This window comes from Aegilops tauschii, chromosome 5, assembly GCF_002575655.3.
Source record: "Aegilops tauschii subsp. strangulata cultivar AL8/78 chromosome 5, Aet v6.0, whole genome shotgun sequence".
Classification (NCBI taxonomy): domain Eukaryota; kingdom Viridiplantae; phylum Streptophyta; class Magnoliopsida; order Poales; family Poaceae; genus Aegilops; species Aegilops tauschii.
Window position 1 is genome coordinate 545,917,740 of NC_053039.3, and position 14,245 is coordinate 545,931,984.

Consider the following 14,245-nt stretch of genomic DNA (forward strand, 5'->3'; position numbering starts at 1 on the left):
TTGTGGAGATTTCATTATGGACCATATACGGATGTATCTAGATGCATTTTAGAGTATATAGATTCACTCATTTTGTTCCGTATGTGGTCCATAATGGAATCTCTCCAAAGACTTATATTTAGGAACGGAGGGAGTACTACTACTGCATTAGAACTAGAATCGGATAAAATTCAATGGTATAAATTTATTAGCATATAACTCAAATTTTGTTGGCCAAATTGATGACAGAGGAGAGATAGTAGTTTGTGTAGGGTGTCCACCACGTATAGTTAGTTGCTGATTCTCCGCTCTCTTCCCATGATCTAGAGACTGTAAAAGAATAGTTTGGACGATAAATCGTTAGTAACTAATTTTGATGGAAATATATTCCTCCAATAAAAATAGTCACAGCATAAAAATGTACCCCCCCCCCCCCTCACATACTACATCGAATAATGTCCTGAAATACATGATGATCAATGTAGGGAAAAATTCAAGAATACATGATTAAGAGATATCCTAAAAAGATCTGCATTTGCAATAGACTGGGCACTTAGTTTTAGTGCTCCTATATGTAGTATTGAATGTGTAACTTATGAGAATTTAATTTGAGAATTGTAATCTTAAAGAATGTCCATATGTTGGTCGTTTGGTGCATAGGTCATTACATAAATTCAGCATGGCTTTTCTTAGTTACAAGGGTTTTCGCTATCTCGAAGAAAAATCCCATTGATTGAAACCTCTTGAATTGATCTCTTGAAATGCTTTTCTTCTCGGTCAAAACAAAAATAGATTCTTCCACAGAAGAAAATAGATTGTTGATTCGTTCGTTAGCAGCGCCTCCAACCTTGATCTCCATCTCCCTCGTCTTTGTCAGCTTGCGGAGCAACCTCACCTCTAATGTTGTCCACTTCCCTTGGCGAATATTTCCGAACTTTTCATGTTTGGAGATGTAATAGCAGCCAGATGACTCGTCACATTTTTATGTTTAATTTTTTTATAGAAAAACATTTTGACATAGTTTCTGAATTTAATGTTCATCCCGAGAGAGAAAGAGAGTGTGCCTCCAAGAGTTCGCTGCTCTTGGAAATACAACCCAATTTGAAAGCGAAAAAGGTGTGTCTGATGGATACTTCTCGGGGATAGCATGCGATTTGTGTCTTTGCTTTTATGGGATAGGGCATAGGTCATTTCAAGCAATCTTCTGCCTTTCTCTCCTGGCTTTCTAATACTTCCCATTTTTATAGATTTGGAATCCGCTTCTAACAGCTCTCTTTGGTCATTATTGTCTTTTAGATCCAACTCTGTGTGAGTGACACCAATTCAAAGCATTATCATAGGAAATTTGAGGATAGTAATGCTAACTAATTTTTATAAGTTGGTTGTTCGACCCACATGATCAACATGCGGCAACTTGCTGGGCGTTGTCTTTCGACATTTTTGAACCTTTTCTTTTTAAGGTTCTTTTTTCATTGTGCATGTTATCTTCTGATAGTGGACGCAAAGATTAAAATCATGGGAGAAACAATTCGCGGCCGCCTCTCCCAACATCTATAGCGGCCGTCGTAGTGGGCAATCACGGCAAATAGCAGCAACTTTTCACGTGGTAGAGATGATTTCTAGAGGTTTTTACTGATTTTGGAGCTGTTTAGAAGGACTTGTGGAGGATTTCGTGGTGGCAGCCATAGCGTAGCGGCGAGGCTCCCAAGCACTATAGGATGTGTTTGGTTGGCGGGGTAGATTTGAGGGATATGGGTATCCCCAACCACCTAGTTAGGGATAGCCTCTTTTTCTGTTTGGTTGGGCAGGATGAAGAGTGGTTGAAGATAATCATATATGTGTTTGGTTTATGGGATGAGTAGTGGGTAGAAATTGTGACGAACACACACATTGCATCAAACTGTGACCAGGAACTCTTTACAGAAGTAGCATCAATCTCGTGGGGACACGCTACGAAATATTGTAATCACCATGTACACACACGGATGGCTCGGTCAGAAAATCGGCGGACGGAGTCTTCCCGGAGGCAACTCCACACGCTGCCATCCTCACGACAGACGGTGCGACCCTGCTTTGCGGAGAGGAAAACGGCGCGATGGCACTGCTCCTTCCCTGACCCCGATGCCAGCGTTGACTTCCCCGACTCTCCGAGACCGGCCATGGTGTCTCCGCCATGGCACTGCTTCGTCCCAGGCGTCGTCTTCCTCGTGGCCGGTGGCCAAGATGACACGCCAAGCTAACCTGTCGTACCTGGTCGCGGCCGGCCTAGTTCCGGCCGCCGCTCCTAGATCCCCCGCCGCTGCCGCACTCAACGAGAGGAAAAGTGAGGGGAGGTAACGAGCGAGAAGAAAACGATTCGGTGAGAGGCTATCTCGCACAGACCGAACGGGATGCCCATATCCGCGAGTTTTTGGCGGACGAGCGGAGCCTAAGTTTCATGGAATATTCCAAGAATCTGGTTGCTGATATCCCTCCTCGTCCATAAACCAAACAGCTGGTATCCCCTTAAAAACGGGAGATTTAATTTTATGGAGGAACCCAATCCAATTTGAACCGAATGGGAAAAAAATACTCTCGCCGTTCAATAATGTAGTGTGTATAACTTTTTTGAAAAGTCCAACATCACAAATTGACCAAGTTTATAGAGAAAAATATTTACATCTAAAATGTCAAACATAAATCACTTGATTCGTCATAAGATATAGTTCCATATTTATTATATTTGGTATTTTAGATATAAACAATTTTCTATACAAACTTGACCAAAGTTGCAAAGTTTATTTTTTTTAAATCTATATGCACTACAATATGGAACGGAGGGAATGGAGGGAATATATAGGAGTAACTTTTGTTAGTTACAAGGTATTTTGACACAACCCTCTTGGATTGATTTCAACGTTTCTCTACTCTACACTTCATTCATTTAAAAAATTCGATCGTTGGTTCTTTCGTTGCCAACACCTCCGGCGGGCCTCCATCTCCATCTTCCCCGTCCTTGTCAGCTCGGCGGAGGCAGCCTTGACCTCGTGCTCCTCTCCAATGCCGTCCACTTCCGCCGACGACTACTTCTCCACCCTGCCCCACCTCGACGGAGCGCGCACGCTCGATCGCTCCCATTGCTCGCGCCGGTCGTCGCCATGCCGATCGCGCTGGCCGCGTTAATTTCGGTCCTCCTCCTCCTCACTCGGGACGCCGCCTGCGCCGACGAGTTCGTGTACGCCGGCTTCGCCGTAGGCAGCGTGGCGACCACCGGCGCGGCCGCCGTGCTCGCTCCCTCCGGCCTCCTGCGGCTCACCAACGACACCAAGGAGGCGTTCGGCCACGGCTTCCACCCGGCGCCCCTCCGTTTCCGGGACGTCGCCACCGGCGCGCCCATCTCCTTCTCCACCACCTTCGTGGTCGCCATCGCGCCGCGGTACCCGGACGCGCACGGCCACGGCATCGCCTTCGCGCTCGCGCCGTCGATTGCTGTCCCTGGCGCCGTCGCCGGCAAGTACCTCGGCCTGTTCAACACGTCGGACAGCCTGGGCAACGGCACGAGCCTGATCGTCGCCGTCGAGCTGGATACCGCCATGGACGCGGAGTTCGACGACGCCGACGAAAACCACGTCGGCATCGACGTCAACGGCCTCCGCTCTGTTAACTCGACCCCGGCCGGGTACTGGCAAGACGACGGCTTCGGTGGAACGAAGTTCGACAACATCAGCCTGACTGGCGGTGGCGACGCGCCTCTGCAGGTGTGGATCGAGTACGACGGCGCCAGCGCGCGCCTCGAGGTGACGGTGTCCCCGGCGGGCGCGCCCAGACCGGCCGTTCCGCTCGTGTCATGCCACGTCAACCTCTCCAGGGCCGTGGCCGACGACACCTATGTCGGCTTCTCGGCGGCCAACGGCGCCGCTGCGAGCTCGCACTACGTCCTCGGCTGGAGCTTTCGCCTCGGCGGCGGCCGCGCGCAGGACCTCGACCTCTCCAAGCTCCCGCGGCTCCCGTCGTCGGGATCATCATCATCAAAGAGAACGATGCCGCCGCTGCTACTGCCGATGACGCTGCTCGTCCTGGTGGTCGTGATCCTGCTCCTGGCCTCCGCGGCCGTCGCGGCACTCGTGGTGCGGCGGCGCCGGCAGTTCGCCGAGGAGGAAGAAGACTGGGAAGTAGAGTACGGCCCTCATAGGATCAGATACAAGGACCTGCATGGCGCCACAAATGGTTTCCGCGACCTTATCGGCGCCGGAGGCTTCGGCCGCGTGTACCACGGCGTGCTCCCGAGGTCCGGCGCCGAGGTTGCCGTCAAGGTGATCTCGCACGGGTCGCGGCAGGGGCTGCAGGAGTTCGTGTCGGAGATCGTGAGCATGAGCCGGCTGCGCCACCGTAACCTGGTGCAACTCCTCCACTACTGCCGGCGGCGCGGGGAGCTGTTGCTCGTCTACGACTACATGCCGAACGGCAGCCTGGACCAACACCTGTTCGGCCATCCATCGTCGGAGCTGAGCTGGGAGCACCGGGCCAAGATCGTCCGGGGCGTCGCGGCCGGGCTGCTGTACCTGCACGAGGGGTGGGAGCAGGTGGTGGTACACCGGGACATCAAGTCCGGCAACGTGCTCCTCGACGCCGACATGAACGGCAAGCTCAGCGACTTCGGCCTCGCGCGGCTCTACGACCACGGCGGCGACCCGCAGACGACGCGCGTGGTGGGCACGCTCGGGTACATCGCGCCGGAGATGAGCAAGACCGGCAAGGCCACCACGAGCTCCGACGTCTTCGCCTTCGGCGCCTTCCTGCTCGAGGTGGCGTGCGGTCGGAGGCCTGTGGTATTCAGCAACAATGATTCCGAAGACTCGCCGCCGTCGCCGGGGCTCGTGGAGCTCGTCCTGGGGCACTGGAAGGCCGGGAAGATCACGGAGGCGAGGGACCCGAGGATGGGCAAGTGCGACGAGGACGATCTCGAGCTGGTCCTCAAGCTCGGGCTGCTCTGCTCGCACCCGGACCCGTTACGACGGCCGGGCATGAGGCAGGTGGTGCAGATCCTGGAAGGCGCGGCACCGGCGCCGGAGACATCGCCAGAGGATCTTGGAGACAGCATGACGCTGTTCGAGCACAGCGAGGCATTCGACAGGTTCGTCGGAGTGTCGTTCCCGTCGACGTCAGGGTTCACCACCGCCACGATGCGGACGTCGACGTCAAACTCCCCTGACGAGAAACGGCAGCTCCTCTTCAGCTGAAAGTTCTCTTCAATGTGGGAGCTAGTTTGCAACTGCGGTTTCCCATAGATATACACACATAAACTGTTAACAGTAACATCAGAATTGCAGGCATCGACAGAAAATGACAGCTGATTCAGAAAAGAGGCCGTGAAAGCGTGGTCACGAGTGTCAGTACAACTACAGATCGATGCATGTACAGCTATATCAACTACACAGGCAAAATCGGCAGCAAGAGCTTTACAGGGAGACGCGCTAACGGTGTCGTGGCGCGCTCCGATCCGATCCGCGGAGCGGACAGGGAAGAGGCCAGAGGATGAATATCATCAGGCATTTCCATTCACTTCTTCAGGATCTTGGATTCGATTTCCTCCAGGCTCAGCCCTTTGGTCTCTGGGACGTTGAGGATGACAAACAAGAGGGCGAGCAGCGATATGGCTGCGAAAAGAAGGAAGACGTTGGCCGGTCCGAGGTACCCCTGTAGACATGAAGAAAGCAATACGGTTAAATTGGTTGGCGCCACTGTTCAGCTTGTTCATACATCTGTCAAACGGTTGTTCTGACGTGTTGTCCAGGCGAATAGGCTGGAACTTCAAGGGATACATAAGCAAGGAGATAACAATTCTAGTACCATTACCTGCAAGGGCGAGAATGCGAGTGTCACTAGCGCATTTGATCCAAAATTTGTGAGTACTGCGAGGCTGATTCCCCGTCCCCTTGTTCGGAGTGGGAAGATCTCAGAGACCATTAGCCAGCTTATCGGACCAAACGAAAGCTGAAACACAAGGCATGTTAATTGCTCGAACCACTCGGTACTCATTAAATACCCCATATACACAAGTAAAGCACCAACCTGGTAACATCCAACATAAAGAAGTAAAGCACCGACAGCAACATAAGGGAAGCCACTGAGAACCTTGTAGTAAGCTGCTAGCAGGAAGAGTGCAACGGTCTGCATTTCCAGGTTAAGAAGAAAACAAAAGGATTACTCTTTCAGAACCTAATTATATCAATATAATACAACATGTACAACTGTTTAGATGCCTGATGAAAATTACTGAAGTTGCAAAGGTTTTTTAAGCCTCTAATCATAATTAGAGATTTCCCTTTATAATACTATCGCTTATATAATTAGCATATATGCCTAGTTGCCTGGTACGACTATCAATTCAAATAGGTGGCGAGGAATGAGGGTCACACTTTCTGTAGCAAACATATAACTTAAATAAGTTGTAGGAAAGGGTAAAGTTACTCACAATTCCACTAACACCTCCTATCATTAACGGCCGTCTTCCAAGATTGTCGACTTTAAGCACCGCGACACCTGTCATCACAAACTGCAAAAAGATTCAACTATTACACTTTACGCCCAGCAGAGTACAGTAGTGATCTAGCTCCGTGGTATTACCTTGAACAGCCCAATCAGAATTGACACTTTTGCAGCATCAGATGCAGTTGTAAACCCAGCAGTCTACAGAAGACGGACATAAACAAATTATATTGTATGCAGCAATATGAAAAGATGTATTGACTTCCGTCTGTTCTAATTTCTAAATCAAACGAACCAATTGAACAGCTCAAAGCAAAACTGAGGTACCTGCAGAATGGAGGTTGCATAGTATAGAACACTTGGCTGGCCTGTTATCTGACAAATAAAAAAGTTTAGCACTTTAGCTGACTTGAAAACTACTAAAAAATGGTCCAAATTAGGATGAAATGAATTAATAAATAATGCTGGAAATTTTTCAATATGGATTCAACTTCCCAAGCCAAAAATAATACTATATGATATAAATAGTTTAGAATAGAAAGTACTCCCTCCGTAAAGAAATATAAGAGCGTTTAGATCACTATAGTATAGTGATCTAAACGCTCTTATATTTCTTTACAGAGGGAGTACATGCAAAGGACATTTGAATTTTAACTTAACTGGGCAGAGAATTTCAAATCTAAAAGGGTGGTGGAAAGGGCGGTAAGATTTTAAATTCAGTTAAGCTGCGTATTAGTGGGACTGAAGAGGATAAAAACCTGTTGGAAGAGAACCAGTCCTCCTCCAATAGTGAAGGCTTTCAAGCTTGCTCCCTCGAATACTTGAAAAATGCTTCCTTCAGCTTGATCTGCGTAAGCAGCCTTAATTGAGGAAAGATTATTTTCAATCTCATCTGTCAAAACCTTGTCACTTGCTGAAGGACCCTTCAGTCTTCTCAGGGCATTCATTGCCTTCTTTTTGTTGTCTTCCATAGGGCCTTTTCCCTGCACTGCCCTGAGAAGTAGCCATCTAGGTGAAGGTGGTAGACTCCACATACCAACAGCCATTATAGCAGCCAGTGGAGCACTAAAACCAAACATGTACCGCCATCCTCCTACAACATCGATTTCGTAGCTCCCTACGAGGTATCCAAACTGTAAATTGTTAAAATAATAAATGGTCAGCCGGCATCAGATCATGCATTTTATTGTATGAGAATATAGTGTGTTTAGGCAAATACTATATGACAAGATAGTTACCAGTATTCCTCCTACAATAAACAGCTCCTTAAAAGATATCAATGTTCCACGTATTTGTGAAGGACAAGTCTCTGCAATATAAAGGGGAGCACCATGCATTGCCTGGAACAGAGCATCATGGTAGTTCAGTGGCATGACTGGAAGTTAGAGAACACAAACAGACACTTCTATCCATTCAAGCCTTTAGTTGATCATAAATATGTTCCTTTGACTCGTGTTCCTCCCAGTTTCCCCTTTTTGGGAGTTTTGGGGTGGTAAAAAGGGTGTTTGATAGAAATACTTGTACTTGCAGCTACTCACCAAACCAATGCCAACACCATAAAGGAGACGACCTATGATCAGGACTACAAAATTAGGAGCTAGTCCAGTGGTCAAAGCACCAGAAATATATAATGCAGCTGCTGTCATCAACTCTATTCTTCTTCCTGCAACAAGATGGGTAGTAGCAGTTATTTCGCTTCATCTTCAAAGAATACATAATAAGGAATACTGAAGCACACTGTCGTTTCAAATCACCTAGAAAATCTGCAATGCGGTATGCAAGAATGGACCCACCAAGAGCACCATAAAGTGAACCACTGGCCTAAATAACATGACAATAAAGCTCATTAAAGCACAACAGTTTTCCTGACTACATGGTAAAAACAATGTTCTTGATTAATGATCAGGAATGTGGGGCGTAAGCTTATAAAACACAGGGATCTCCCAAAAGGCTTACCACAAGCCCTAGCTGCAGAGAAGAGAGGTTGAACCAGGTGGTGCCACTGAGCTCAGCAGACTGAAGAATGAGGAAGAAACCATGTGAGGGCGAACATCAACTATAGGAAATAGTGGAACAATCAAATTGGGACTCACGTGCACAGATATGGTCGCTCCAGAAGTTGCGCCGATGTCGTAACCGAAAAGGAGGCCACCCAATGCAGGGAACACAAACCTAGGTTCCAAACATTGGCTCATTAGTACTAAAAGCTCGACATACTTTCATGCTAACCCTATATATATTGTATCTTCCAATTGATAAACCAAACAGAATTGCAACGACAAGTAACACTGGACCAAACCCAGATGCAACAATTGTCTGTAGTCGAACCGGTATGCAAATCTAACATATCCCTAACTATACGACGCATTTGTATGACCACTTTAAACGCAACTGCACAAGGATCACGGTTTGGCATGAACAAAATTCCTGACAGTCTAGTATCTAGGCAGCATAACATAGCATAAGACAATGTTAAATCAGGTTGCACATTTCTTACAATGCACTACATCGTTGCTAATTCCACGTTAAGCTGCAGCCCTAATTCAACACGGCGGACAAAGCAAAACTACTAAGCAATGTATCCATGATGCACAGAAGCAGTAGGTTCGATTCTTCCCCCAAATGGCTGTTTTGCGCGATCTGGAACGCTTGATTAGAGCTAGAAATGCATTTATCCCCAAATGCCACTAAAGGATGGGGGGCGAGGGATATAAGCTCACGGGAGGATGACGGCCGCCAGCGAGTAGTCCGCACCGGCCGCCGCGCCATCGCCGGCGCCCGTCGCCGACTCGTCAGCGCCCTGCGCGTGCGTCCGCACCTGCACATCACCGCCCATGTCGTCAAAAGACCGCCGCGCCGGGATTCCGCCCCAGAATAGAAGGCACGGGGATTCGCTATATTTGGGGCGGCGAGGACTGGGGTCGTGCGCCGTACGCGGAGCCGACGGTGGGCAGTGGCGGCCGCCACGGGGTGGAGAAGCGGCTCCGCGTCCCGCGGGGACACGTGGAGGGCGTCCATCCCCACGGCGGCGCCGCCGAGACGGTGGGGTCTGCGGTGTGGGCGAGGTAGGCGGCGGGAGCGGGCGGGGAGAGAGATGGAGGCGCGCGCGCCGGTTGCTGGTGGCCGGGGGAGGCAGACACTCGTCGCCATGGCCGTGCTTCTAGGCTTAGCTTAGCACGTTGAGCCTAACGCATATTATATTACGGTACCAAAAAAATGCCAGATTTTACATTATATGTTGATATTTTCTTACGAGTTCATATATAGGTATCCGATGAAATATGCAATATGGCCCATGTTACAAATTGCAGCGCATCACTGGACAGGGACTAGAATGAAAATTGAACAACGACTCGTTGCTCTGCTTTAGAGCAGGCTAGGGACCAAAATTTAATTTTGGAAGTTTGGCAGGGGCCGCGCGAACGCGTACCCCCTCTACCACAAATTATGACGTTCACTCTCCCACTTGGGGAGATGATAGGCCAGCGCACCCACCGAGTGCAATGTGGGCCACTAACCTAGGCCACGAGCCTTCTTGATCGCTCGTCGACCCCGTCCAGGTAAGTATGGAGCAAGGGTGCACCTGGTCCTCCTCTTATAGCGAGCGCTCCCGCTCGATGCCCTTCCTTAGGCGAGGTGGGACTAAAAACCGAGAACGCAGCAGCAGTCGCAGCCGCGGGGGCGTGAGGAGCGCTGTCGTCGTACGTTGGATCAGTGGGCTAGCGTTTGCTGTATCTGGGCCTCAGCAAAGGATAGACAGACTTGGGCTTTGAGAGCCGTAACAGCAAGCCTTGTGCTAGTTGTTCACTCAAATTCCGTTCTTCGAAAAAAAAAGTCCACTACTTCTCCAGAAAAAATGGGGTACTGCTCAAACTGCGCTCGAAAACAAAAGGTCCTACTCGAAACCATGGCAAAAAATTTCCTTCCCTGAAAGAAGAGACGGAATCATAGCAACGTACATGTACATGTATCCATAATCCCAGTTTGGAAGAGTATCATGAATTGGATACCGACTTTCCTCAAGCTGTTGCAATATAGGTTAGCAAATCACTCTTACTCTGTTCAAAACTGATCTGATTCTTCTCGTTCAGGATAGACATGGTAGAAAATATGTCATTATGTTTCTCCAATATACTATATTGCACACTCCCTTTTTTTTGCGGGGTACTATATTGCACACTCCCTGTTCGAGCATCTCCGATTTTTTTTCTATTCTTGAACTTATGCTTTTAATTGCTCAGATTGTGCTACGAATCGTATGGTGCTCGACATTATGCTCCATAGGTCTCTTGCTCGGATTGGCTTCGCTGCCTCATATGTCTCTTTCTACTCGCATTGGTACGGAAGTTGTCATCTTTAAATTTTAATTATTTACACCATTGTCTTGGAGAATGGTTTCATACAATATGCAGCATCATTGATAAAAGATATATTGTTCATCACAATCTCTACTTGGTGGTTAAATAGCAAGCTCAAGTAGAGCAAAGGTCAATCATATGGTTTGTACAAATATTTTTTTTCAAGTATATGAGAAAAGGATGTAAAATTAAAGTTGATTGGCCAAGTTTTTTCTTCAATTGAACCATTTTGTCTCGCGGAAGGCGATTTCCATGGCGAACTAGGGTTTGGCTGGTACGCCGTCGCCACAGTCGGCGGCGTGGGTGCCAGCGTTTTCAATCCCAGGACGGCATCGTGGTGCCGTGGCTGGTCTCCCTATCTCTGCATCGTTGTCCCTGGTGGCTTACACCAAGGTCTTCAGGAGTAGATTGGTTTTGTCTGTTCCATCATCCACGGCCGAAGGAACATGTCTTGCATGAAGTTTTGATGTCATGTGTGAGGGAATCGCGATCCAGTCTATGTCCAATTTGCCGTTGATTTGGTCGTTCGTTGGTGTGGTACTCCCTCCGTCCTGACGAACTGATCGTGGACGTCCTCTTTTGTCCCTCCGTCGGCTTCGGCGACGGCTGGTTTTTCCTTCCCCCCACGGCTTGCTGGCAGCGAGGTTTTCTGTTTCATCGAGATTGTGATTGGGTGGAGGACCGCCGAGCCCAGTGAATATCATTAATTGGAACTGTTGGGGAGGGAGGAATACCAGGACAGTTTGAGAGCTAGCGACTATGATAAGGTTGCATTCCCCAAAATTTGTGTTCTTATGTGAGACCAGACAAAAATCTGAAAGGATGAGACGGCATAGAGGCCGGTTTGGGCTCAGAGGTTATGAAGGAGTGGACAGTGGAGGTCTGAGCAGTGGCCTGGCACTTTACTGGCATGAGTCGTGCACGGTGGACACATTGGACAAAGATGACAGGTATATTGATATGGTGGTGAAAATCACAGATTGTAGTGACCAATGGAGATTGACACGTGTGTATGGGGAGCCGAGAGTTGAAAATAGACACCTAATGTGGACAAAACTTCAGAAATTAAGCACGGTTTCAGATTTGCCGTGGTTGGTAATAGGCGATTTTAACGAAGCCACGTGGGACTTCGAACATTTTTCAGTAACTCCTAGATCGGAAGGGCAGATGGTCGCTTTCCGGGATGCTTTGGAAATATGTGGACTAATAGACCTTGGATTTTCTGGTGTGCCATATACGTATGATAATTTGAGAGGAGGCAATGCAAACGCCAGAGTAAGATTGGACCGGGTTGTGGCTTCAAATGATTAACGCAACCTGTATGCTTTTCACTCGATGCAACACTTAATTACTCCATGTTCAGACCATGTGTCGTTATTTTTACGCGGGGAGCCGGAAACTTCCTTCGCGAGGCCAAATTGCAGGCAATATGAAATCCACTGCGAGAGAGATGCAGCCCTACCGGATATCATTAGAGAAGCATGCAAATCGTTTGGGTCTGTGAATAACTTGGCAGAGCTGCATGTTGCCTTGGACCGTACCATGTCTACCTTGCGTACATGCTGTAAAAAGAATCATGGAAATATAACAAAGGAATCCGAGAAGTCTCGAGCTCTGTTGGAACAGCTCATGAACATGAATGCGGACCGACAGGAAATACGTAAAGTAACAGATAGAATGAATGAGTTACTTTACAGAGAGGAGATGACGTGGCTCCAGAGATCAAGGGTTTTGTGGCTTAAAGAGGGTGACCACAACACAAAGTATTTTCAGAATATAGCCGTGTGGAGAGCAAGGAAAAATAAAATTCGTGAGCTCAAGGACCATAATGGGGTCGTTCACTCAGCATGCAAACCATGAGCTCGATGATCAATGAGTATTTCCAGGCAGTGTTCTCGACTAATTCTAGTCTTGATGCTTCGGCGATACTTGACCTAATTGCTCCAAGAGTTACCGCAACAGATAATGAGAAACTTACCAAGCCCTTTACAGATGATGAGATAGCGGATGCAATGTTTCAAATTGGCCCCTTGAAGGCCCCCGGACCGGATGGTTTCCCGGCCCGATTTTTTCAGTGTAATTGGGACACCTTGAAGGTGAGCGTTATTGCCGCGGTCAAGGAATTGTTTGCTTGTGGCGTGATGCCGGATTGTGTCAACTCTACATCCATTGTGTTAATTCCAAAAGTTACAAATCCTACAAAGTTAACTGAGCATAGGCCTATAAGCCTGTGTAATGTTATTTACAAGATAATATCAAAGTGCTTGGTTAATAGGTTGAGGCCAATTTTGGATGCTTTTATCTCTCCAGAGCAAAGTGCATTCGTTCCTGGGAGAATGATCACGGATAACGCATTGATTGCGTTTGAGTGCATCCATCATATTAAACAAGAGAAAGATCCTACTAAAAGTTTTTGTGCTTATAAACTGAACTTGTCAAAGGCATATGATAGGGTGGACTGGGATTTCTTGAAGCAAGTGATGCAAAAGTTGGGGTTCTCACATCGATGGGTTGACTGGATCATGGTTTGTGTCACATTGGTGAAATATTTAGTAAAATTTAATGGGACCCTCTTGGATTCATTTGCACGTGTAGCCTTGAAGTTACAACTATATGCCTAGTGTGTGGTGTTGAAGAGGAAGACAACTTTCACCCATTTTGCTAGTGTCCGCTAGCAAGAGATTTGTGGTGCTGCATGTCCTCCGTTTGGGCGCTTCCAAAGTTGGACGAGATTCAAAATTCTGGAAGGGAGTGGTTGTTACATTTGCTTGACTGGGTGCCCGCTGAGACGAGAAACATGATCTTGATGACACTTTGGCATAGCTAGTTTGTCCCGAATGAGGTTGTTCATGATAAGAATCCGCCACCTGTAGAAGTGTCAAAGCATTTCCTGTGCAGTTATTTGGAGACCTTGGTGAACATAAAAGACAATTGTCCTTGATCCTTGCAAAGGTAAAACCCCAGTTTATGTTGTTCCTATACCAAAATCTCCAGTTTTGTCCACAGAAGTAGTTCCATCTTGGTGCCTACCGAGTGCTGGGAAAGTTAAGTTGAACTCTGATGGTTCCTTCACCGTGGATGGAAGAGCAGGTGATGATATGGTTTTGAGAGATTCTAATGGTGCAATCATCTTTTCTGCATGCCGTACATTGTATAGATGTCACGATGCCTTGGAAGCATAATTGTGCGCTTGTATGGAGGGTTTATCTTCTACCATTATGAGAATTGAGCTACCTATCAAATTGGAGGTTGATTCCTTGGAAGTAGTCAAGCTGGTGTAGACAAATGACATCGACGGATCAATTTATGCTTATCTTATTGAAGAGATCAAGCTGATGATGAGTCTTCAGGAGACTAGTATTACTCATATTCGTAGACCCCTGATACGTCCATTTTGCATCATGCTTTTATATCGATATTTATTGCATTATGGGCTGTTA

At 47.7% G+C, this 14,245-nt stretch overlaps 2 protein-coding genes and 1 non-coding gene across 3 annotated transcripts; 1 reads left to right on the forward strand and 2 right to left on the reverse strand.

Moving 5' to 3' along the window:
- The first annotated feature begins 3,052 nt into the window (after window positions 1-3,052).
- On the forward strand, window positions 3,053-5,812 carry LOC109732404 (L-type lectin-domain containing receptor kinase SIT2-like). Its single transcript, XM_020291578.4, has one exon. It carries the CDS (start codon window positions 3,117-3,119, stop codon window positions 5,196-5,198), a length of 2,082 nt encoding a protein of 693 aa, XP_020147167.1. The 5' UTR covers window positions 3,053-3,116; the 3' UTR covers window positions 5,199-5,812.
- LOC109732405 (D-xylose-proton symporter-like 3, chloroplastic) lies at window positions 5,294-10,015 on the reverse strand. Its single transcript, XM_020291579.4, has 14 exons — window positions 9,382-10,015; window positions 9,168-9,265; window positions 8,541-8,619; window positions 8,404-8,463; window positions 8,202-8,268; window positions 7,986-8,110; window positions 7,686-7,787; window positions 7,206-7,580; window positions 6,775-6,822; window positions 6,586-6,648; window positions 6,434-6,514; window positions 6,031-6,129; window positions 5,815-5,952; window positions 5,294-5,655 (listed from the first exon to the last, which is right to left on the reverse strand). The coding sequence occupies exons 1-14, from the start codon at window positions 9,595-9,597 to the stop codon at window positions 5,518-5,520; spliced, it is 1,689 nt and encodes a 562-aa protein (XP_020147168.1). The 5' UTR covers window positions 9,598-10,015; the 3' UTR covers window positions 5,294-5,517.
- Window positions 9,856-10,015, reverse strand: LOC120965490 (U1 spliceosomal RNA). The gene has a single exon (XR_005758543.2). It is a non-coding gene; the product is annotated as a U1 spliceosomal RNA (small nuclear RNA).
- Window positions 10,016-14,245: the final 4,230 nt, after the last annotated feature.

Bases quoted from the DNA above. Each gene is read 5' to 3' on its own strand.
- LOC109732404 (XM_020291578.4), top strand. From the start codon at position 3,117: ATGCCGATCGCGCTGGCCGCGTTAATTTCGGTCCTCCTCCTCCTCACT.
- LOC109732405 (XM_020291579.4), bottom strand. From the start codon at position 9,597: ATGGCGACGAGTGTCTGCCTCCCCCGGCCACCAGCAACCGGCGCGCGC. The intron at 6,515-6,585 runs GTAATACCACGG...ATCTTTTTGCAG, and splicing joins TTCTGATTGGGCTGTTCAAG to TTTGTGATGACAGGTGTCGC. The intron at 5,656-5,814 runs GTAATGGTACTA...TCATGTCTACAG, and splicing joins TCGCATTCTCGCCCTTGCAG to GGGTACCTCGGACCGGCCAA.